Below are 24,597 nucleotides of genomic sequence, written 5' to 3' on the forward strand. Positions count from 1 at the left end.
GAATTCACATGGGCACTGCAGCAAGATGTTCTTCATGTGGCGGAGTGACCTATTCTTTTGAAAAAATGAGGCTTCCTTTCCTGCAGCTAATTTCTTATTGGGTCCTGAGTCAATCAGGAAAGCCCGTGAGGGAAGTCTAGTCCAAAGACTTGTTTCATAGACAAGGAGACTGAGGCACTAGGCTAACCAGCAAGTCTCCTGTGAGAAGCAGCCCTAGCTTTCTCCTCAGCCCCACATTAGTGCAAGTACCTGCAAACAGGAGGAGCCATGCAGCTGGCCAGGCTTTATCACAATACACAGTGGCTGCTGGTGCCCTCAGCTGCTCTGGAGGACCAAGGATGCTGTCCTAGGCAAACCCACAGCTCTGCGTGCAGGGCTCAAGTCTTTTCCCTTAAAAAGCATCATTTTTGGGGAGGGGGGGATAAGAGAGGACAATAGGGAGAGTGGCTGCAATCAGAATGTCTTATATGCACATATGAAATTATTATAATGAAACCCATTATTTTGTACAATTAATATGCACTAATAATTATATATAATAATACAGAAGCACCATCATTATTACAGCTTCCTTTTGTGGAGAATTTTCTGACTGCTGGACATGATGTGCTTCAGAGTCATGGTCTACTTCTGTCCTTTCCAGAACTCTCTCTGAGGAGGGTGTTTGCATCTGCATTTTGCATATTAGACAAAGGTTCAGAGAGTGAAAGTGGCTTGTTCAAAGATTCTGCTGATGTAGGTCTTAGAGCTAACTTTTACCTAGAATGCTGGATCTAAATACCCTCATTTATAATGGATGGCATGGGGGACCAAAAAATGGAATCTCAGGCTGGGGCTGGGGCTGGAGCTCAGTGGAGAGCTTGCCTCACATGTGCAATGCCAAGTTCTATCCCCAGTACCACCAAACAGCAACAAAACAAAAAAGAATGGAGTCTTGTCCAGGGTCATCAACATCCAGGGACAACTTACTGTTTCGTTTCCTTTGCTACACTTGTCACCACCTGACACTCTACCCTGTTGAGTCCCAGGAATGGAAGAAGCTCCATGGTGGTCTTTACTCACAGGTCTCCAGGTCCAAGAACCACCTGGTGTACAGTAGCTCAGTTCCGTGTTGGTTGTTGGATCCATGGGGCAGCAAGACTGAAGCTCCTCAGGTTCTCCTTACTCATTTGTTCACAAGAACTCAGAATGTACCTATCAGGGGCCAAGGCTGTGCCTGGGTCCATTCCAAAAGCCCCAAATGCTTGAAACACAAAGCAGTGGTAACCCCTCAGGGATGAGAGAGGTTCCAGGGCACAGTAGAGGGATCATGGGCAGAGAAGAGAACCTGGGCTGGTTGGGCTGCAGCAAAGTGAAGGTTTGGTTTCCTCTGCCACCATTTTCACCCTGTTGACTCCTATACTCAGAGATAATGGTGTTTTCAGACCTCTGAGTGCAGGACTATTTAGCTGAGAGTTTTCCCTGTCTACTGGGATTCTTCCAGAGAGGAAGTCTGTTTGGAAGGAATACTTGCACTTCACCCTGTCAGGGTGGACCTGTGAGGTTCTCTGAAGGAGTGTGTGCTGTTCTGATGAGACAGGAAGGAGGTGGGGAGGAGAGAGTTAATGTAGGGACCACATGGAAAGGTCTGTCTGACCCTTCAGGGAAATATCAGCAGAAAAGGAGGAGGGGAACACAGAGCAGCGGAGGTGGTAAAATGCTGGCTTTATAGTGAGACTCTGCCTTACAAAATGCCCCGCATCTTTAGCTTGGTCTGCACACGTTCTAGGATGTGAATGGTTCTATTTGGAAGCCAAGTACAGGAACCGAGTTCTGGGTGGCTAAGTCCTGGGAGTGGTCTGAGAGCAGCCCCTGTGGGGCTACAGAATGGATTTAGAGAGAAACATGAGTGTTAAGTCAGAGTTCTGAGGTGGCAGGAGGTCCCACAGGTTGTGCACCCAGGGCTGGCTGAGTTCACCAGCAGTAGGGTCAGAGGACGTCAGAGCTCCACTCTCCCACTTAAAACAGGGTATTGGTACTGGGCAGCTCTTAATTCTGAGGACTGCCCTTCACAAGAATTTAGAAACAAATTGATGTTTTTTTTCCCCATTAGGTGACAGTCCACCATCAGTCTTCAGAATTAAACAGTTTTGAAAATTCTGAGAGACAAACATATAGAAGAAGGACTTTTTGACCACACTGGCTGTCCAATGCCTTGTTTTTTTCACAGAGAAAAAATGTTTAAAAAGTCATCTTGGCTGCCCTGCCAACCCTTCTTTTCTTGGAGACTTGGGTTCCAGATTTCAGGAAGCATGTCGATACCCATTTCTAGTGTACAGGATACAAAATTGGCTCATTCAAACAGCTTTCAATTATAAAGGTTGGCCTTAGCAAAAGAGTAAGTAGATTTGAGCCATCTATGAGGGCCAGAAAGAAATGGGTTGCCTCTGATGCTTATTCCTGAAATGAAAACAGGTATCAACACCTGCACATTTGGGGCCAGGATTAGGGAGTGGGTCTGAGTTGGGTTCTGACATGAGCATCAGTGTTCTGCACGAGGAGAGTTTTCGTGTGGCTTTGTTTAATGCTCTTTCCAGTCGAGAGACAATTTGCATTTGATCCTCAGCAGGTGGAGTTGGTAAAGCTGGCCACTCAGCCAGGGGCACTCCTGCCTCTCAGCACGCCTGCAGTCTTGTAGCAGAGCCTGGGGCTTGATCAGGGAAAAAGTTAGTCCCACTTCCGAATGGCTTTTAATCTGGCTGAGACTCAGAACAGATGGGTAAGCTTTTCCAGTCTCTTATTTGCATTTATTTGCACTTCATTGTATAGTATGCTCTTATTCCGGAACACTCGCTCCTTTTCCTTCAAATACACTTTGAGCACTTGTTAATACCAGGCATTGTGCTGCTGTCTCACTTAATCCTCCCAACAGCCTGTTTTATGAGCACCAGTATAAGAACTAGCTTTTTTTTTTTTTTTAAGCATTTATCCTATGCCAAGGCACAGTGCTGAGCATTTTATAGGCATTATCTGTCATGATGATCACTATTGTATCCCCATTTTAAAGACAAGGAATCAATTTAATGTGGTCCGGTAGAGATCCACAATCCCTTATCAGAAACCTTGGGGTAGACATGTTGGAATTCAGAAGTCTTTGGATGTGAGTTATAAATTGTCTATTATGTAGCATCTCTAGTACAGCAACACCGCATAATACATCAACAGTTATGCATACAAATGTTTAAACAGTTTCATTCAGTGGGATAAAGATTGTAAATGTCCTCATATTGATTGGAGCCTTAATACCAATTAGATTATAAAAAGGTATTTGCTTTTCAGAGTGGTTGGTAGTTGTGGTTGAATCTCCCTCTGCCCATTTCTCTGCCTCCTTTTTAGCCCAGGGCATCATTCTATGTTCTTTTACTCCATTGTCAGGTATGTACCCCAAAGGAGACAGAGAATAGGCTCAGGAAAAAGCAAAATGTGCTATACTCATAGGACCTAGGCAAGGAGACATGGCACACCATGCATGGACACCAGGGTGGGCAGGAGTCGGGAACAAGGGAAAACAAGAGGCCAGAGCCCTTATTGGGGTTTCTGTGGAAAGGCAGTGGAGGGCAGGGGAACAGCTCAGGACTGGTTAGTCGCAATAACTTTGGCAGGCTCTAAGTTATTGGGGGGGGTCTCTAATAGTCTGGTCCTTGGCCCCGGGATGATGAAGGCCTATTCATATTGCTACCTGGCATTGCTCTAGATTGGCTAGTGTGTGTGTGTGTTAGTCAGTTTTTTATTGCTGTGACCAAAATACACCACAAGAACAACTTAGAGGAGGAAAGATTTATTTTGGCTCACAGTTTCAGAGGACTAAGTCTATGGTCAGCTGGCTCCAAGACAGAAACTTCATGGTAAAAGGGTGTGGCAGAGGAAATTGGCTCAGCTCATGGCAGCTGGAAAACAGAGAGAGAGAGCAAGAGAGGCTAGAGGCCTCCAGTGACCAACCAGCTTCCTTCAAATAGGTCCCAACTCCCAGTGGTCCATGCAGCTATCAATGGATCATTAATCCACAGATGAGGTCAGAGCCTCATGACCCAATCATTGCCTGAAGGCCCCACCTCTGCACCTTGCTGCATTGGGGACCATGAGTTTCTGGGGACATTCCAGACCCGAACCATAACCATCTGTATATCCAAGGCATGTTCCCTCCTGGCTAAGCCCTTACTCTCCCTAAGAACTGGAGAGCCCTGGGAAGGGTAGTCTGTCCCTACCCAGAAAAAATTTTAAAGATGTCTAAATGTAAATACATCCACCCCTCTCTTTGGCCATTAGACGAATCTGTGCCTCTTCAACTATTACTCCTATTCCCCTGACATCCATCCTTCACAGCCCAGCAGGCAGAAACGTCCCCCTGAGTGACTCTGGATCTTGTCATTCTCCGCCTTCAAAAGCTCTGGTGGCTCCCTGTCTCCGCCCCACCTACACTTTCTAAGGTTCCGTCTGCCCCTGCTCACCATCTTCTTGCCCACCACCATCCCTCCTGTTCCAACCACTCTGAGACCAGTATATTTCTCTTGTTCAGCTTTTGTTGGTTGTTTTGTTTTCATTCCTTAACCACAGAAGCTGTTTCTCTTCTCCACTGTTGTTAGATTCTCTTCCTTCTCATGGCACACGTCATGTTTTTTCATCTTGTCTTTATCTCTTGAGATTCAGTTTCCATGTCCCTTTAGCAGCGAGCCATCCCTGACCACCTGATCATTCAGGTGGTATTTCCCAATCCATTATTCTCCACACAGCACCCCTTTCCTTTTGATCACAAGTTCACGCAGTAATCCAAAAAAAATCCATGTACCTGCTGTGTGCCAACTGCTTGCCTATGAGTGTGGTCGGGTGAAATGTCTGGGGCTGGGAGGTGGGGGAGGCTTAGATTGTAAAGGACTGTGAAGGGGACATGTAGTCAGTACACCTCCCTGCAGTCACATGTCAAAGTCGAGCTGAATTGGGAGGTAACCGGAATTCCTGGGAACCATTTTCCTCCACTCCACTCTCTTACATCAATGGTGGATCAGGATACTTTCCCCCTAAGCCCCAATGTGGTCCCATGTGGCCTTGGCATCCCTCCCACACAGGCAGCCTCCTTGTTAACTGAGTTGGCCTAATTTGCCATTGCAGGCTCATGTAATTTAAGGTAGAACACCCTCCTCAGCCCTAGTTAATTATTCATGAATTTATCCTTTTAGGATGTGGATAGAAGCATTTCTTCAAAACCATGTGTCACTCTGGATTTCATTATATTTAATCTATTTTTCTTCTCTTCTTCCCTCTCCACAGGAGAAAATAATGAATGACAAAGGAAAATTAATGTTGTCAATGCTGATTGTCTCAACTGTGATTGTTGTGTTTTGGGAATATATCAACAGGTAATTATGAAACATGATGAAATATTGCTTTGATTCTGTTTTACTAGTTACAGCCAAGTTATCAAGTAAAGTTAAGATTGAGATTAACTGAAACCATAAATAATGGGGCCCACCCTTCTTACCTTCCTGGATCGTTGTTAAAAATCACCAGGCTCCCAAGTAACTTCTGGCTAATTAATCATCTTCTTCCTGCTGTGTTCCCATTATTTTGACATTTATACTGGTAGGCTTGATCCAGAAAGAGGAAAATCAATTAAGCTCCAAATGTGATCTGAAATGGTTTATATGATTAGATAAAGAAATTATCTTAAGAAATTTCAGACAGGAATTCCATGAGAAATCCACCCTGAATTTTGCAATCCTAAGATATCTGCAGAGTTTAACAGAACAATTTTGAGTTATTGACTTTTGCTGCAAAAATACACACTGAGTTGCTGGTGATTCATTTGTGCCTGGCTGAAACTTCTGGGTCTCTCCCTCTCTCTATCTTTAACTCTGGAGAGCAGAATGAACAGAATGTTTTTGAGTTTTCAAATTCATCTGCGGACTACTCAAATATAAGAACTACCTCTGTGCTTTTGAAACCACCTTGCCTTGGAGATTCTAGCTAGAGCGGCTTCTGACCAAAAGTCTCCACATAAATACAGAAATGTGTGATGCTTTTGACTTGAGATATAATGATAAAGCTCAGCCTTCAGTTTCCAGTAAGTCCACTGTGCTGAGTTGTCTCAGCACCATTATTATTTTCAGGGTGAATATTATTTTTAGACATCAAATTCTAAGATTAAATGAGCCAGCAGGACTGTCTTTGCTACTAAAAAAAGAACTGCAACTTTGGGTGCATCAATAGCAGGAGGAATCTCCAAAATGCAGAAACAAAATCTTCAGATGTGGACAGATCTAGCCACTTCTAGAATGTTTTTTTGTTTCATTCTGAATCACTAATTTTAAGGAAAATAGGACAAGCTCGAGTGTGGTCAAGTTAAAAGCATCTGGAAACTAGGTCTTTTGAATTGAGGAAATGAGTTCAAAGAAGAGATGACTCAAAGTTAGGTGTGGGGACCTCCTCGGTGGCCTTGGGAAAGTTACTCAACTACTCTGTTCTCTGGTTTCTCTACCCTTAAAGATAGGGAATATAATAGTACCTGCTTCATTGTGATTAAATATTATTGTGTACAGAGCACCAGGGCCAGTGGCTGGACTTCATAAGTATTTAATAAATGCCAAATGCCATCACCAGCATCTTCCTCCTCAGCTCAGGCCATTATAACAAGATGCTATAAATTGGGGGCCTTAACAACAGGAACTTACTTCTCCAAGATCTACAGCTGGGGAGTCCGAGGTCAAGGCACTGGCTGATTTAGTTCCCATATAAGGGCTCTCTTCTAGTATCTCCCTCTTCTTATAAGGACACTAATTTCATCATGGGGCCCCCATCCTTATTTAATCTAATTATCTCCCAAAGGCCCCACCTCCAAATGCCATCATACTGGGGACAGGGCTTCAACACATAAATTTTGGGGGGACATGAACATTCACTTCATAACAGTCACAACCATCATCATTTGCTGCTGAGGGCAAAACATGACAGGGGATTTTGACCGAGAAAGACGACTCCAGCAGTCACAAGCAAGAGAACATGAGCCCTTTAGGGTGCTCACCGGAATACTTGCTTGGCTGAGGGTTTGTCTCCGAATCTGAATACTTGATTGGATAATTTTGCTGGAGGTTCTGAATTGTAGCCAGATTTGTACTTCCATATTTGGGAACCAAAGGCTTAAATGTGTATATTGGCCTTGGCCTCTCAGAAAGGGGGTTATTTTTCAATGCTGGGCTTGTTCTTTCAGCACAGTGGCTATAGCAGGTTCTGACTGATCCTTGGGGCCATCTTCAGGCACCTGGACCTTGGCTGCATCTTTCTTTGATGCGCAGAATCCACTTGTCTGCAAGAGGCTTCAAGGGAGCAGATGGTTGCCATTTAAGAACTGGTCATGAGATAGCCTAAGGTGACCTGAGGACATTACCCTGAGAAGGATGGGCGGCACTGAGTTCGGAACAATCTTAAAAACAAATAAATTGAACACATCTACCAAGTAGTTAATGTTGTCAATAAAGCACTCTGAGAGAATATCACCCAGGACAGCATTTGATTTGAGGCCGGATGGAAAAAAAAATCTTAGACTTAAAATTACAATAATAGTGATGCTAATGGCATCACTGCTGGCTCATTAAATCTTTTGACAGCAGGTACTAGTTTCTAGTGTGAGTTTGTGTGGCATCATTTCCAGTTCTTATACTAGTCCTGCACAGTTGGTACTATTCCAAGTTTCCAGATAAGGACACGAAGTCCCCAAATGGTAAAAGTTAAAGTTCAAGATCACATTTTAGGAAGAGCTAGGTCTCAGGCTGTCTGCAGCTTAATCTCTTACCCACTACACAGCCTTCATTTAGCTGAGTCTTCATTTTCCAAGTGACAGAATGGGGACCAAATAGGTGAAGTGTCTTTTTAGTGAACTTATGTCCCTGTTGTAACTAGAACTCAGATCTCCTGATCCTTTGTCCCCAACTCCTTCCGGAGCTCCTCATCTGTGCTGAGTGATATGAGGGATGGCACATGGGCCAAGTAGAACTCCTGCCCTCCAGGTATGATCTGAATGGGGCAACAGGATGTGTGGATAAATAACCAACGCTACTAAGTAGAAGAAGAATGACAGAAGTAGAGAGTACTTGTGCTTGCTTATGCTTTTCTTCATGGTGCTTCTTGGAGTATGAGGTTGTGTAACCATGTGACTATGTGGCCAAGGTCTGCCTTCCCTCCTACATTATATGTTCCACAAGGTTGAGGACTGTACTGGTCTTGGCCAATGACCTATCCCAGCCTCCCTGCTTTCATGAGTTGAAGAAATGCCTTTGGGGACTGAGCTGAGGAAGGCTGTGCGCTGGGGGTGGTAGTAGGCCTTGCAACTGATGCTGTGTTTCTGGGTAAAGATAAATCCTCAGTGAGGAGTGGCTGGGCCAGGGTGCTTCCACCTTCCAGGCCTTCTTCATTGCCAGACAGCTGAGTAGGCTGCAGGAGGGGACCTTCTGTGGAGCCTCTGCCCCTCAGTGAAGCCAGCCCTGAGCAATGGAGAACTGATTGTTAAAAACACACACACACACACACACACACACACACACACACACAACTTGAGATTCTCCAGATGCCCTCTTTCCCTGGAAATCTGGAAGCAACTGCAAGTGGAAATTCCTATTTCCACTGGGTATATCTCAGAGGAAGGTGGAAACTGGGAGAAGCTAGAACCCGGCTCTCTGCTCAGCCCAGGGCTCAGTGATAATGGTTACAAAATAGCCTTTCTTGGAACTAAAAGTAACATGATGTTTTTATTTCTCCTTTGCTTTTAGCCCAGAAGGCTCTTTCTTGTGGATTTATCACTCAAAGTAAGTGCTTTGAATTCTAGGTGTCCATTGGCTGACTCCCATATGTGCTCTCTCACCATCCGCAGTCTCTTTGCACCCGCCAGTGATGCGCTCAGGCCAAAAAGGGGAAGGGTCCTAGGAATCTGGGGCTCTGGATTGTATTCCTCCAGCCCCCCAGACTTGTCTTTATAGAAGCATAACTTGTGTTTTGCCTTGGGTTCTTATCAAGGGCCTCTTTAAGTGGTGTTATTTGGGGGGAATACTCCTGTTTCACTGAGAAAAAGAATCTGGGATATAATCTCCATCGTTCTTCTCTATATACGTTGTCTAAAGAACTGTGTAAGAGCAAGAAAAAAAGTTTGGTTTTTTTTTATTTTTTGTTGTTTTAGATATATATGACAGTAGGGTATATTTTGGCATATGATCCATACCTGGAAGTCTGGGTTTCTTGATGAATTAGTGTGTATCCTTTTTAGAATTTTTTTTCACTTTTTTAAAATACATTTATTGTATTTGTTTATTTTTATGTGGTGCTGAGGATCGAACCCAGTGCCTCACACATGCTAGGCAAGTGCTCTACCACTGAGCCACAACCCTGGCTCCTTTTTTTCCCTCACTTTTTTAAAAAGAAAATGAGAGCTGTGTGTGCAAATTTTTAAAAATTGATTAATTAATTAATTTTTGGTACTGGGGATTAAACCCAGAGACATTCACTGAGCCACATCCTCCAGAGCTTTTTATTTATTTATTTAAATTTTGAGACAGGGTCTCACTAAGTTGCTTAGGGCCTCACTAAGTTGCTGAGGCTGGCCTCTAACTTGGGATCCTCCTGCCTCAGCCTCTCGAATCACTGGGATCACAGCATGAACTACTACAACCAACTAAATCTTTACTTTCCTGTCTTTGGCTTGGTTGCCAGGAAGCTCTTGAGTGCATGTTCTCAGCAGTTTGCACCTGGTATTACTTCTGGTTTTTATCCTTACATTCCACAAGACCTTGGTGAATTGCTCAAATCCACTCAGCCAATATCTCAGCTGTAAATTGAAAATAAAGGTAAAACTTTTATTGGGGATGACCAAGGTCATGTGCAATTACATACCTGGGTGACTAAGTCAAGGTATCAGATGATTCTTGAAAATATGCTTGGTTTCTTATTCACACTACAACTCATTACAGTCACTCTCAGCTTATCAAGCTCTTATCCATATTTCATTCAGTCTTCAAAATTATCTTCATGGCAGATTTATTATTGTTATTAAAAACACTTTTCAGAATAGAAAGTAAAAATTCAGAGAGGGAAAATGTCCTACCACAGTGGTACAGCCGGTGAGTGGCAGATCCGGAACTCAGGCTTGTGCGTTCACGGTGCCCCCCTCCCTTGCCCTCTTTCTCCCCTGTCCTGCTAGGGCTCACTGGATGAGTGGAGTGCTGGGCTGCCTTGGGGACAGCAGGCCGAGGGGTCTTCAGCTCTCTTTCCCCCATTCAGTTAAAGGATTTCACTTTTGTTTTCGTTTTCTGAATTAGCAGCTTAAAATTATTTTTTTAAATAATGATCTCTGCTATTTAAAAAAAAAAAAAACAGAAGTTTGGGATCCCTCCAGTTTGGGGACTGATCATTTTCTAAAAATGTTTACATTCTTTTTCACTTCTTAGGGATCCAGTTGGTGACGGCAGCACTCAGAAGGGCTGGTGGTTTCCAAGCTGGTTTAAAAATAGGTAAGGAGGGGCTGGGGATGTGGCTCAAGCGGTAACGTGCTCGCCTGGCATGCGCGGGGCGCTGGGTTCGATCCTCAGCACCATATTAAATAAAATAAAGATGTTGTGTCTGCCGAAAACTGAAAAATAAATGTTAAAAAATCCTCTCTCGCTCTCTCTCTTTCTCTAAGAAAAAAAAATAGGTAAGGAGATCGGACTATGGATATGTTTGTCCATCCTACCAACTTTTGTGGAGAATTTGGTTGAAATGGCTCCATGTTCATGACTTTCCCAGTCACTTATATTTCTTGCTTATCAAAATTATACAAGGAATCCATTTTGTGGGTGGGCTAGGACATTTAATTTCCAGCTAACTTAAGAGTGAGGCGTGAGTGGAAGTTTAAATGGAAGGAAAGAAAATCATAAACCGAAATATTCTTAGGAGGGCTATTTTAACAAGTCTCCCCTGCCCCCTAAAATAACCCAGGGGTTATTGGGTCATTAAACTGCTAACTGCTAACTTGCAAGGCTAATAAGAAAGACGAATACTGTGTGTTTTCATCTCAAGTATGTTCTTGTGAATAAATGCCTAGCATCATGAGCCTATCTCCAACCAGTGCACTTGGTACATGCACCCTCTGCCTCGGGACATGTTTCATGAGATTGTCCCCCACTGCCCTGCCACCACACACCACCCTCCTTACCTTACCTGTCTTCCCCTTTGTACTCAGGACCCACAATTACCAGGGAGATGAAGAGGAGGATATAGAAAAAGGAAAAGCGAAGAAACAAAGAAAGGAAGATGAAGAGCTTCAACTGTGGGACTGGTTTAATCCGAAGTAAGAAGTGTGGCTCCTCATGCAGTGGTTCCAGGGCTCACCTGGAGTGGAGCAGGCCATGCAGGCAGCTCTGAGAACATCCCTGACTTGGGAGAAACGGTCTTAGCATTTAGCATTAGACTTTAGATAAGACTTTGGATAAGAAACAGGGACCTAGATACTTTGAATCCACTGTACTGAGTAGCACAGTAATTCTGACAGTAAATGGCCAATGGCAGCCAACCAGTCACAAAATATTAGTGCTAGAATGGGTCTTTCTTATAGGCCAAAGATATTGTGGAAAGCCACAGGATTGGGAATTGGGGGGAAATTCTGAGATTAAGTTAACTCATTTTTTAAAAATGTCATGGAAGGGCTGCTGTTGTGGCTCAGTGGTAGAGCGCTCACCTAGCACTTGTGAGGCACTGGGTTCGGTCCTCAGCACCACATAAAAATAGATAAATAAAACAAAAGTATTGTGTCCACCTACAACTAAAAAAAATTGTTTTTAAAAAGTGTCATGGAAGGGCTGGGGTTGTGGCTCAGGGGTAGAGTGCTTTCCTAGCATGCCCGAGGCCCTGGGATTGATCCTCAGCACCACATAAAAATAAATAAAATAAAGATGTGTCCATCTGCAACTTAAAAACAAAAGTGTCATAGAACCATAAATTCATTCATTGAGCAACCATACAAAAAATGTTTATCAAAACTTACAATATTCTGGGTGCAGTAGTGCACACCTGTAGCTGGGCTCAGGAGGCCGAGGCAGGAGGATCACATGTTCAAAGACAACCTTAGCTACTTAGCAAGACCCTATCTCAAAATAAAAAATAAAAAGGGCTGGGGATGTGGCTCAGTGGTTAAGTGGTTTGTTACCTGGGTATAATCCCTGGTACCAAAAAAAAAAAAAAAGAAAAATTTATGATGCTGCTGAGCATGGTAGCATCATTGCTACCATGTAGTAGCTGAAATCCCAGCAACTACAGAGGCTGAGGCAGGAGGATTGAAAATTTGAGACCAACCTCAGGAACTTAGACACTAAGCGACTTCATGAGACGCTTTCTCAAAATGAAAAATAAAAAGGACTAAGATGTAGTTCAGTGGTAAAGTGGCCTAGATTCAATCCCTAGTACCCATCCCACCAATCAAAACAAAACAAACTAAATCTTATGATGTGCTTGTTGGTACTTCTCAAATTGTCAGTAACTACTCATTTGTGTATTCAGAAACTAGCTTATTAGATCAAAACTAGCTTTTTAAAAAATTAAAATAGAAGACCAAAGGGTAAGTATTATTTAGTGGAATTTTTGATTCTGTATATAAGAGTATGTGCATGCATTTGGTTGTGATATAAAATGTATTTCATGAGTTATGGTAAAAAATATACTGTGGCAGACATTGTCTTAGGCACAGAAGACAGGTGAAATCTCCCAATATGGTTGTATTCAAGACGTTCATGGTCTTGGGTTTGAGTCTCAGCACACAGACACACACACAAAAAAAAAAAAAAAAAAAGAAAAAGAAGTTGTTGTTCTTCACTTGGGTCTTGTATGTGGAATAGATACAAAACTAATATTTGCCAGGATTGGTAAGGAGATGTGATCAGTGACTGGCAGGATGTGGTTTGGGAGCTGAGGAGACGGAAGTTTTTCAATGTGACTGTGAGACCTGAGAGATTGGTGGGTGATGATGTCATTGACCAGGAGAGGGAATTGAAGAAGAAATGCAGGCCTGAAAGTTCAGAGAGGTGACGAGCTCCATGAAGGCTGTGCGTGGATCCATGTGCTTATGGGGCATCTAGACAGAAAGTCTCAGGGTTTCCAGGAGCCAGTGGAGGGTGTGGATTGGAGGCATCATCATCAGACTACCTGCCAGAGGGATCTGTGGGCTTGGATGAGGCCACCCAGGGAAAGGCCATCTGACATTGGCATCCAAGTAGCTGCAGGAGGAAGAGGTGTTCAAATGGAGGAGCATGGAGACCAGTAGGAGCAGGAGGAGGTCAGGAGGGACCAGTATCCATTCCTGTGTGAAGGATTGTGGGTTCCGGGGACTGAATATGTTGTTGCAAGTCTGTATTGTTTTGGAGTAGAAGATTCATGCCAGTTTGGAAAAGATGAGAATTTTGACTTCTCGTCTGTCTTTTGGTGAGTTGTACAACAGGGTAGCCACCTATGAGATGCTGAACCACTACTAGAAATGTAAGAAGATGGAAGCATTCTATTTTGACAAGCCCTTTAGATCAGAGAACTGAGGCCCCAAAGGGGCAGGCAGACTGGATGAGACAGAAATGGTGTCTAAGCACCTTCTAAGGAGGATTGGATAGTTCTACTATGGCCACCTGCTCTGCTGAATGGGACTTGGAAGGTGGGGGCCAAGGCTGAATTGCTAGGGGAAGAAAGGAGAGAGACCATGGCTGCCAGCTGTTACTGTGTCCACACTCTGCCATGCATGGCTAGACCTCACCTCCAAATGAATGTCAAACAAATATTTAAACAATATCAGTCTGAATCAGCACCAAATTAAAGCCTTCTTGGGCCACCAGTCTATTTCTAGCATAATTGTATGTCTGGATGAAATAATTAGCAAATTTCATATTAGTGCATCCTTTTCTGTGAAACACCTCAGACATATCACAGTGTATTGTGCAACCTATTTTCACGGCATAATCTCCTACCTTGCCTCCTCATTTTCTTCCTCTCCATTCTCCTTTCTCAGCCTCCTTGCTAGGGCCATCTCCTTCTTCTCAGCTATCAGGTATTAGTCATGGGGCTAAGTGTACCTTCTTCTCTTTTCTCTGTGCACCATGTTCCAATATATTCCCTTCCGTTTCCCTGGCATCATACTCCACCTATGAGAGAATGACTGTCACGTTTGTATCTTTAGCACAGATATTTCCTCTAAGCCCTGACTTGTGTCTACCTGCCCACCTGGCATCTCTGCATGTCTCACATGACCCAAATATATTTCTCAATTCCACCCCACCCTTGTTCTTCTCCTCATTTCCCATCGCAGTAAATAGCTCAAGTCAGAGGCCAGGAGATGTTTTCCTTTGTCCACCCCATAGTCTAACTCATTAGCATGTTCTGTTGATCATTGCTCCCAAATCCCTCCCACATCATTCCCTTCTCTGCATGCCATAGCTGCTATCTCTGTTCACATTGCCATCAGCTCTTTTGCTGTCTTGCTGTTTACCATGCTGCTGCTTAATAGGTGGTGTGATTCCACATCCTTTTATACCTACTTCATGGTTCATTGAATTTTAATATTTTCTCTAACCAACCCTTGGGTACCACATACATGGATCCATAAATAAAGACAATTAACAAGCTGCCAATAACCTAGGAACATGTGTGTTTTGGTAGCAGAAACCCTATTATATTTCAGGAAGCTTTTGGCCTATAATGATGGAACTGCACACACAGAGGTCACACAGTTGTTTGGAAGGAAGACCTTTGGGCAGCTCTTTGCTGGCATTTCCCCCTCCTTTTAGAGCCCCATCCTCATTATCTTGGATGTTTCTGGCAATTGACATTGTCAAAGACAAGCTTTTGCACATGTGTGGGTTTTCCTAAGTCGCCTCTTTTGCGAGGCGGGTGGGGGTAGTGAGTTTTCATGATTGAGACTCCTTAATGCAGAGCTTTGCCCAGGAAGCTGATCCCATCCTCATCCTCCCTCTCTCCCTGTACCTTCTCTTCTCCACTGCCTTCCTTACCAGGCTGTCATCTGGCTGTTAGTCAGGGTCACCGGAATTGTGGGAATTGTCAGTAGATTTGAGTAATTAACAGCTGGGAAATAGCACACCTTAATTCTAAATTAAACATTAATTTTTAATATTGCTACTTTTTCTTCCTGCCTGAAGGTATCCTTCCCATCCAAGTAATCAAACTGGATACTGGGTTTCTGACTTCTTTTTAGAAGATGTGGTCAAAGTGATCCTGCAGTTGAGGAGCATGCACTTGACTACCCATTGGGACTGTCAAGATTCTCAAGAGGCAGGACTGTTCTCATTTCCCTCATCCCAGTACTTAGTCCCAGTTTGGCCCTTTATATAAATTAAATGACCAAAAGCTTAGTCCCCTTCTCCTTCTCCTAGCCTTACTCCCTTTATTTGTAAAATGGCTGATGACAGCACCCACTTCATAGGGTGGTCATGGAGATTAAATGAGAGAGCAGGAGCCAAGTACTTGGTCCCCAGGGGCACAGTAAGTATTAAATAAGTGTGCCTGCTCCTCTTTCTCTTCTGTTTTTGCTAGTTGTATTACCTGATTACCAAATGTCTGGTTCACATACAACAAGCCTTAGCAAGAAGGCTGGGCTAGAATTACCGAAAAATCTTCCACAGGCTAAAACGAACACTGCAGTGAATGAGGTGGACGCCTGACAGAACAAGGAAGCTCAGGTTCAAAAGCACTGGCAGGAGAATAATGAGCCCTATGTGCATGTTTACATTGTCTTTTTCTGTCTGGGGGCAGGTTGAAATTTGTCATTTGACAAAGCTTAGGGTTTTACAGGACTAAAAGCACCACTGGAGCAAAGTCTTGAGGGTCTTGTGTGGCTGGTCTCATGTGACCCTGCTGAGGCTGTTGGGAGAGGCCAACAAATAGCCTGCGGAGGGCCAGGTCTTCACACAATTGCTCTACCCTTCAGCAAAGCCGAGTTTTCCACGCTGAGCCTGATGAGCAAGGCTAGGTCATGTTAAGTTTCTAAGGTCATGTTAAGTTTCTAAAATCAACAACACAAGAGTTCATCGTTTTCTAGTCTTTGTTGTTGTTGTTGTTCTAATTAGTCACACATGACAGCAGAATGCATTTCAACTCATTGTATACAAATGGAGCATTTCCCAGTTTTCACTGGTGAAAATACCAAAGCTGCTGAGTGGACTTAGTGTTACCTTCAGACCAGGACAAAACTGGGTTTAAACCCTAATTTCTTTAGCACAGCAATTAAATGTCTAGGTAAGAAACAATATATGGGGCTGGGGATGTGGCTCAAGCGGTAGCACGCTCGCCTGGCATGCGTGCGGCCCGGGTTCGATCCTCAGCACCACATACAAAACAAAGATGTTGTGTCCGCCGAGAACTAAAATAAATAAATATTAAAAAAAACTCTCTCTCTCTCTCTCTCTCTCTCTCTCTCATCTCTCTTTAAAAAAAAAAAAAAGAAAGAAACAATATAGGGTGGTGGCTCAGAGTACCCGACTCTAGATTTACCCCTTTATAGCTGTGAAAGTACTTAACCTTTCTGTGCTATAGATGCTTCATTGGTAAGATGGAAATCAAAGTCACCCTGTCTCAGAAGGATGAACCCTTTGCACAGTGCCTGGTCACACAGGAAGTGCTCAATGTATGCTAGTTGCTGTCATCAGTGACTAGTTATGTGGCCTTGCTCAGCTTCTCTGAGCCTTGGTTTTCTTATCTGGATGTCACACAATACATCACAGGACTGTTGCAAGGACTAAAGGAAAACAGGTTAGTGCAGAGTCTGTACTTGCGCCTTTCACTGAGAGCAACTGTGTTCTCCGTGCAGCAGGAACACCTGGAGTGCTATGGACTGAGCCGAGTCTCAGGCTCCAGACAAGCTGAGCAGCCAGGAGAACAGGCTAAAAGTCCCCCCACTCTGTCATCTCTGCCACACTGCGCTATGCTGGAGGTGGCCCAGCTATGTCGGCCCAGAGGCAGACATAGGCTGGGTGGGAGGGCAGAGTCAGCAGAAGAGTTAGAGAGTACAGAGCTTGTGATAGGGACAGGAGGCATGGGGGAGAATCTTCGGAGGCTCCTCTGCCCCTCTGAGACTTGGGTGAGGCAGGGGTAACCTAGCCTTGCCCATCAGGCTGGCTGTAGGTAGGTACAGTTGAGTGAACGCCCTGCCTAACACTGCAAGGAGCAGGGTATGTTCCTGTCAGTCTCTCCCAACAGCCTCAGCAGCGCAGCAGGCTAGGACCAGCAGGACTTTGTCTCAACTGCTTGCCACCTTCTCCGGTTCACTGAGATGCTCCCCAAGTGAAGCAGAAGCAAATGCCAAGCAGGGACTGAACCCGCACTGGAGTTGCATCTAAGCAACTGTGTGCCAGTTTCCTCTTCCTGAGGGGAACTGCAGCTGCCTCCTGAGCTAACAGGTGTCAGCTAACAGCTAACAGGTCATTCTCACTTGAAATTTGTAGCTATAATATTAGCCTCTGCTGCTCCTACTACCTGGAGCTCTAGCCCTGCCACGGGGCAAGGTCCTCTCCTGTTCTGCCCTTTCTGCATTTTTTCTTCAGTATCATACTTTGTCACTTTCTGTGTCTGCATTGGCTTTACCAAGTCCCTTTCAAGCTTTTTTTTTTTTTTTTTTTTTTGATGGTGCTGAGGATTGAACCCAGGGCCTTGTGCATGCCAGGCAAGCACTCTACCAGCTGAGCTATATCCCCAGTCCTCCTTTCAAGCTTTCTGAGTGCAGAAAACACATCTCCCTCTGGCCCCCTTGATGTTCCTAGTGAAGAGGCGATATGGTCTAAGGAGCGAGCCTTTGCCAGAGCCATGCCCTGGCCTTGGCCATGTTGGGAAGCTGTCAAGTCCTTTTCTTTCTGGATGCGCTGTCTCCTTGTCTGTAAAATAAACAGTAACAGAATCCCCTTAGTCTGGACCCTTTTTGGCCAATAACCAGGTTTCTACCCAGAAATCCCTTTTTGGCCAAAGGCAAATTGAAACAACCTTTTTTCTCAGCTTTAGCGTCACTTTCTCATCCCACTTGATCAAGGGTTAGGGTCTTCTTAGACTCAGATGGCACCAACAGGGATAAATAACAACTCAAAGATGACACTGACAGCTCAGCAGCTGGGGAAAAGGGAAAGGGATTGTTTTAGACGTAGAAGGAGAACAAAGAGAGCAGGGATGTATAGGCAAGATCCTATAAGGCCTCCAAGGACAGTCCCTGGAGACACCTGGGCCAGAGGCTGCCCCTGCAGATGTCACGCCTCCCATTCAAGTGCTTGGGGTTAAACTACAGTTGGGACTCAGGGACAATTGATGAAGATCATGACCATCCCTTTTTTTTTTTTTTTTTTCTTTTCTTGGACAGTCTGTCCTGCCTTAGTGAAACTATTCTGACTCATGTGACTGTGTTTTATCACCAGGAAACGCCCAGAGGTTTTGACAGTGACAGAATGGAAGGCACCGGTTGTATGGGAAGGCACTTACAACAGAGCCGTCCTGGAAAATTATTATGCCAAACAGAAAATCACTGTGGGGCTGACGGTTTTTGCTGTTGGAAAGTAGGTATTGCTGACAAAATTGTCCTTGACTTTCGTGTTCTACTATCAAAATGGTTATGAGGGGACACATGGCTTCATGAAGTTGTTTTGGATTTCTCTGAATTATGTGGGACTGTTTCAGTCTTCTTTCTGCTAAGGCCCCTAAAACTGAGAACAAAACAATAGTAGGTGAGCCCCTGTTCCTGCCTCAGGGAGAATGTCTCTGGTTGCAGGAAAAAAATGTCTGCAACACCCCCCCAAACCCAGAGTCAACAGCACACCTGCAGCCACCTCCTTCGCAATCTCCACGGCTTCCTTTGGAAATTTCAAAAGTGCCAGCTGCTAGATGGCCTAAACCTACCTCTTTCTTCTCCTTCTCTAAGGGGCAGGACCAAGGACAGAGGGATTTACAGCAAGTTCTAGATACACAGGAGCTACACACCGTGATTTTCCATGCAGGAGCATGGCTGACCACCCATGGATTCCTTAGGTGCCTTCCACCTGATCATCCTGGAGGATTTGGCCCTGGGAGACCTGACTGGTCAGAACTTCCTATTTCTGAGGTTGGATAGATTCTGGTTCCAGCTTCCATTTCCTTGTTCAAAACACCTGATGAGGAAAAATTGTAGTCATTCTCACTTGAAATTTGTAGCTAAAATATTAGTTTAAAAATATAATCTATTTTACCTATTTTTTTTTTCTTTTGTACTAGGGATTGAACTCTGGGGAACTCAACCCCTGAGCCACATCCCCAGCCCTATTATGTATTTTATTTAGAGACAGGGTCTCACTGAGTTGTTTAGGGCCTTGCTAAGTTGCTGAGACTGGCTTCAAACTTGAAATCCTCCTGCCTCAGTCTCCCAACCCACTGGGATTATAGGCATGAGCCACCATGCCTGGCCTCTTTTACCCTTTTTGAGAATTAAAATATTTTTTTCTAAAATAATACTGAAAGTTCAATTTTCCTGTTTTTTCCTGCCTTCTGGGCCTTTCCGTCTGTACCTTCTGGAAAAAGTCACGTGGTAAATTGATCCCCCAGCCTTGTACAATAAGAATTGAAAGTTCAGCTGACTGGAACTTGAACACTGTCAAGGTAGGGCCTCAAAGAGAAATCTGTAAAGATCTGACAGTTCTCCAAAGACAAACTTCCCCAGACCAAAGCCCAGCAGACACTGCAATCACTGTTATGAACAATACTACTCAAGTTCTAATGTTGCTGAATGTGCCAATCCCAGCAGCCTAAGGGTGTCTCTACTAGAGAAGGGTGATTGTGGAATTTTAACATTTTTAACAGACGATCTGTATTATGGGACAGAAGCCAATGCTTAACTCACCTAATTATTTGGCACAAAAGAGCAAAAGCCAAACACATTGTAGATTGATTTGATCCTGGCGTTCCCAAAAAGAATAGAACATTGCCCCTAGCCCCACAATGGCTTCAACCTTCCAATTGCAACGTTTCAAAACAAAACCATAAACCACACATTCTGGCAAAAGCACTATGTCTGCCAGGCAAGAGAGAGCTGTTTGTACTAGCAGCAATAAATCCCCACAAGAAGCAGATTTGGACTTTTAGGAGGTGTGAAGTTTGGTTTCTTTTCAAATAAGGATGCATGGAGCCAACTGCAGTGCTTTAATCTCTAAGCAATCTTAAACCTCACAGTGACTCCCCTGCTCACCCTGGTATTGTTTCCCAAGCTTTGGGGATACAATAGATTTTTCTTAAAATTCCATTATAAGGAAGAATGTCCTGGCCACCAGTCTCAGAGCCATGTCAAACTCCCTCTTTGTATTGCTCAGATACATGCTCTACTTTTAAAGAATCAATACTAAAAATCCCTGGGTTTCCAGATGCCAAGAATAAAAGCAGCCCAAAAAAGAAAAGTGCCAGGTGCCAGTCACTGTTACTTCCAAACATCATGACTGGCTGGTAGTGTGATCGGTAGATTAAATTCAGTCCATATTCACCAGGGCTGAGTTTTAAATTTGGATGAGTTGTATTAAGCCATTTGACTTTCTTCTTCCCTATAAGCTCCAGAGCATAGCTTCACAAGACAGTCTGTAGCAAAACTGGTACAGCCACCTTGGAAGAAAGTTCAGCAGTTAATATACTAAATATACTATTACCATATGAGCTAGTGACTCTATTCCAAGTGATTTGAAAATTATGTACACACCCACACACAAACATAAACACACACTGCATACTGATATTTTTAGGAGCTTTATTTAAATTGCTAAAACTTTGAAGCCACCAAGTTATCTTCTTATAGATAAACGGTAAAGTATATGGTGGTACATCCAGATAGTAGGATATTTGTTATTCAGTGCTAAAAAGAAATGAGCTCTCAAGCCATGAAAAGACATGGAGGAATGTCTTATGACTAAGTGAAAGAAGCTAGTCAGAAATGGTTACATAATGTAACTTCTAACTCTATGACATTCAGGAAAAGGCAAAACTATGGAGACAGATAAACAATCAGAGGTTGTGAGGATGTATCAGTGTAGGTTCATCCTACTACGTTGGTGCAAGGATGTCCATAGTGGGGCAGGCTGTATGTGTGCAGGTAGGAGGTATATGGGAACTCTCAATACTTTCAATTAAATTTTGCTCTGAACCCAAACTTGCTCTAAAAAGTAAAATCAATTACTTTTTAAGAGAAAACATAGTTAAAATAAGGTAAAATCAGAGGTTGATTTTATGATGGTGGTGTCTAGACAGTGGATTGGTATTTTGGATGACCAACAAGATGGCTGTGGGACATTGAAGGAGATCCACATTCCATACTTCATTCTGTGTATCACAGAAGAGGGTGAGACAGTGAAGTTGGCTAGGCTTAACCAAACACAGAGGTAGAAGAGATGGTGCCATGATCTGGTTAATGCATCCCTAGTGGACCCAAGGGTCATATTGCCTTTGCATCTGATCTGGCAGTAGTAATACTGAGGTGTAGATGGAGGTTTTTGAAGGAGGTTCAAGAATTAGCACCCCTCCTTGGACTGCCCAAAGTCTGAACCAGTTGATAAACAAGACTGAAGAATTAGAAAAACTGGCACCTGCAGCATTAGAAACAACCTGCCTTGACTAGAACCCATACCACTAAGCCTACTGCAGGGCAGAGCAACTAAGAACACATGCTCTTTCAGACTACCTAGCTTCCAGAAGAGCAAGAGGACAGGGCTGTGCATGCCTAATTGCTCTTCCAAAATTGACAATCAAATAAATCATTCCACTTCCCCCATACTGAGTGACGGAACGATGGCAAGTAGCCAGAAATGTTACACTATCAGATGTCCCTTTACATGATAGTATACATCTATGTGGGGAGACATCATTCCCTTCTAAATGTAAAATGTAGATAATTGGATCATAGTGGCATGTGGTCTCCTGAAAGAATTCAAAGATTAAATTCATCCTTTCCTCTTTGTTTCAGATACCTTGAGCGTTACTTGAAGGAGTTCATAGTATCTGCTGACAGGTTCTTCATGGTTGGCCATAAAGTCATATTTTACATCATGATAGATGATCTCTCCAGGATGCCTTTGATAGAGTTGGGTCGTCTGCGTTCCTTCAAAGTGTTTGAGATCAAGCCTGAGAAGAGATGGCAGGACATCAGCATGATGCGCATGAAGACTATTGGGGAGCACATCTTAACCCACATCCAGCATGAGGTTGATTACCTCTTCTGCATGGATGTGGACCAGGTCTTCCAAGATAATTTTGGTGTAGAGACTCTGGGCCAGTTAGTAGCTCAGCTACAGGCCTGGTGGTACAAAGCAGATCCTGATGAATTTACCTATGAGAGGCGGAGTGAGTCAGCAGCATATATTCCATTTGGAGAGGGGGATTTTTATTACCATGCAGCCATTTTTGGAGGAACACCCATTCAGGTTCTCAACCTCACCCAGGAGTGCTTTAAGGGAATCCTCCAGGACAAGAAAAATCACATTGAAGCTGAGTGGCATGATGAAAGCCATCTAAACAAGTATTTCCTTCACAACAAACCTACTAAAATCTTATCTCCAGAATTCTGCTGGGATTATCATATAGGTTTACCTCCAGATATTAAAGCTGTCAAGATATCTTGGCAGCAGAAAGAGTATAATTTGGTTAGGAATAATGTCTGATTTCAAATTGGGCCAATAGGTTTCTGAATTTGAGAAAGTATTATTCTGGCTAGTTCCTCAGAAAAATAACACTTAATGTTAACTTAAAAAAAATACTAACAAGACACCAACATGGCAGACACATACTATTCCTCCTTGTACTTTGAGCCTTGTAATATGGAAGAATTAATCTATGGTAATCAGATGTAAATTCCCAGTAATTTCTTCTCTTCTGGGTTTAGGGAAAATATTATTAGCTAAATCAAAAAGAATTTGCCATAGGCAAAGAAAAGCCAGAACATTCTATGTGTGTCAGATAATGTACTGAAGAAAAGTGCGCTAAGGGAAGTGTTTGGCAACAAGTTGTGTGTGGAGGGGTGTCTGGCCCTTTGATTCCAATGTCTTCCTGATTTTGATGTGTCTAAAGCAGCTTAGAGTTTATTTGTAGCCAAAGAACCCTAGTAAGGACACTGCCTACCTTGGCAATCCTCAAAGGCCTCAAAGCTGATTGCCTTGGACCATTTGTAATCCATATTTTTTCTCATCAGGATGCTGTTTGGCTTCCATGGAAAAGAGTGGAGGAGATTCCCAATGGATATCACTGTGGTGCATGTTCAGAGTCCCAGGGAATCTGATGAGGCAGTGGGCTCAGCTTTTACACGAAACAAAGCCTCAACAATGAGTTTGCCATGAAATAGCAAAGAGAGGGGCTAACCACTGTGGGGCCATGTCACTCTGGAGGGACACAGGGCATGACCTTGGCACTTTACTCTGAAGATGCAGGCACCAAACAGGAGGCCTTCAGCCTCCTCAACCCCAAAGAGCTGAATGGAAGGTGCTTCTTGTGTTTCTCAAGTCATATTTGGCCTACCAGACTTGTATCTTCAGCACCCTGGTGAGGGGAAGTGGATGGACTCAGCAAAGGGAAAGGCACACAATGGACTGAAGAGGCCTGTGGGGACCAGGGCTCATCAGAGGATGATCTGCCACTATCTGGTCCAAGCACCTGTTCTAAATCTCAGGGTTCCTCAGCCTATCCCATCCTAACTTGGAGGGATGACATCAAGGAGTGGACTGGAGAAAAGTCCTCCTGTTGAGTGACCCCTCACTTTCCCCTATTCCATCTGCACTATGGAAGTGTAACAACCAGATGTATTTTACAAAATGGTTAACTGATTTTGTAACAAAAGCATGAGGGGATAGCTATGGGAGGCCCAGTCATCATGACTAAAGAGCTGAGCATCAGTACCCTTCTCTAGGAGAAGTGGTGACATCCTACACATTGTAAGTTAAAGCAAACCAATGTAAAAGAAGTTGGTAGGCCATATTTACATATGCACATATATTTATATTTTGCTTTTGTTCCTGTTTGGATCATTCATTTCCATTTTTAAGCAATTTATTTGAAGAGCCATTGCTTGGCTTGATAAACAGCAAAAGGGACCTCTTTGATGAAATGAAACCTACATTTTCTCTACTATTTCACTGTGCCTTCAATTGTTGCAAAAAAAAAAAATAATACATTCCAACAAATACCAAAAATCCTGAATTAGTGGGCTTTAAAAAAGAAAATGGAGATCGCACATTAGTTAAGAATCTTGCTTCTCTTTTTTTCAAGATATGTTGGAACCAGTCTAGAGTAGGGAGAGTTTAATGGTTTAAATCCTGAACCAAAGAAGTAATCTATCCTGAAAGTTTAGAGAAAAGGGGTAAAGGGATTTTGAGGGAATTTTTTTTTTAATTTAAATTCACTTAAATTTAAATCCACAATGGACAAATTCAAGATCTAATTAATGATAATGCTTAAATACTTTTTAATCAAATTTCTGATTTATAATTGAATAAATTATTTTCTCAGTATATTCTGGTCTGGTCATGGATTATGCATTTTCTCCCAAAGATGTTCAGAATGGTCAAATATAGAACTTTAGGTTCT

At 43.4% G+C, this 24,597-nt stretch overlaps 2 protein-coding genes and 1 long non-coding RNA gene across 3 annotated transcripts in view; 2 read left to right on the top strand and 1 right to left on the bottom strand.

Annotated features, from left to right (window-relative positions):
* The window catches only part of LOC308640427 (N-acetyllactosaminide alpha-1,3-galactosyltransferase), a 57,703-nt gene extending 34,699 nt beyond the window's left edge, over positions 1-23,004 (top strand). Inside the window, exons 4-9 of the mRNA XM_081278489.1 lie at positions 5,305-5,393; positions 8,796-8,831; positions 10,464-10,526; positions 11,237-11,344; positions 18,438-18,575; positions 21,989-23,004. Coding sequence (XP_081134615.1) covers positions 5,305-5,393; positions 8,796-8,831; positions 10,464-10,526; positions 11,237-11,344; positions 18,438-18,575; positions 21,989-22,682 — 1,128 coding nt within the window. The 3' untranslated portion in view covers positions 22,683-23,004. The remainder of the gene's footprint in view (positions 1-5,304; positions 5,394-8,795; positions 8,832-10,463; positions 10,527-11,236; positions 11,345-18,437; positions 18,576-21,988) is intronic.
* The window catches only part of LOC308640460, an 81,155-nt gene continuing 78,565 nt past the window's right edge, over positions 22,008-24,597 (bottom strand). Inside the window, exon 4 of the long non-coding RNA XR_014020284.1 lies at positions 22,008-22,146. This is a non-coding gene — a long non-coding RNA (uncharacterized lncRNA). The remainder of the gene's footprint in view (positions 22,147-24,597) is intronic.
* LOC308634380 (N-acetyllactosaminide alpha-1,3-galactosyltransferase-like 1) overlaps positions 23,414-24,597 on the top strand; it is a gene marked incomplete at both ends in the record, with an annotated part of 49,259 nt that continues 48,075 nt past the window's right edge. The window contains one exon of the mRNA XM_081268218.1: positions 23,414-23,496. Coding sequence (XP_081124344.1) covers positions 23,414-23,496 — 83 coding nt within the window. The remainder of the gene's footprint in view (positions 23,497-24,597) is intronic.

This window comes from Spermophilus citellus (assembly GCF_964194105.1).
Source record: "Spermophilus citellus genome assembly, chromosome: 2".
NCBI lineage: Eukaryota > Metazoa > Chordata > Mammalia > Rodentia > Sciuridae > Spermophilus > Spermophilus citellus.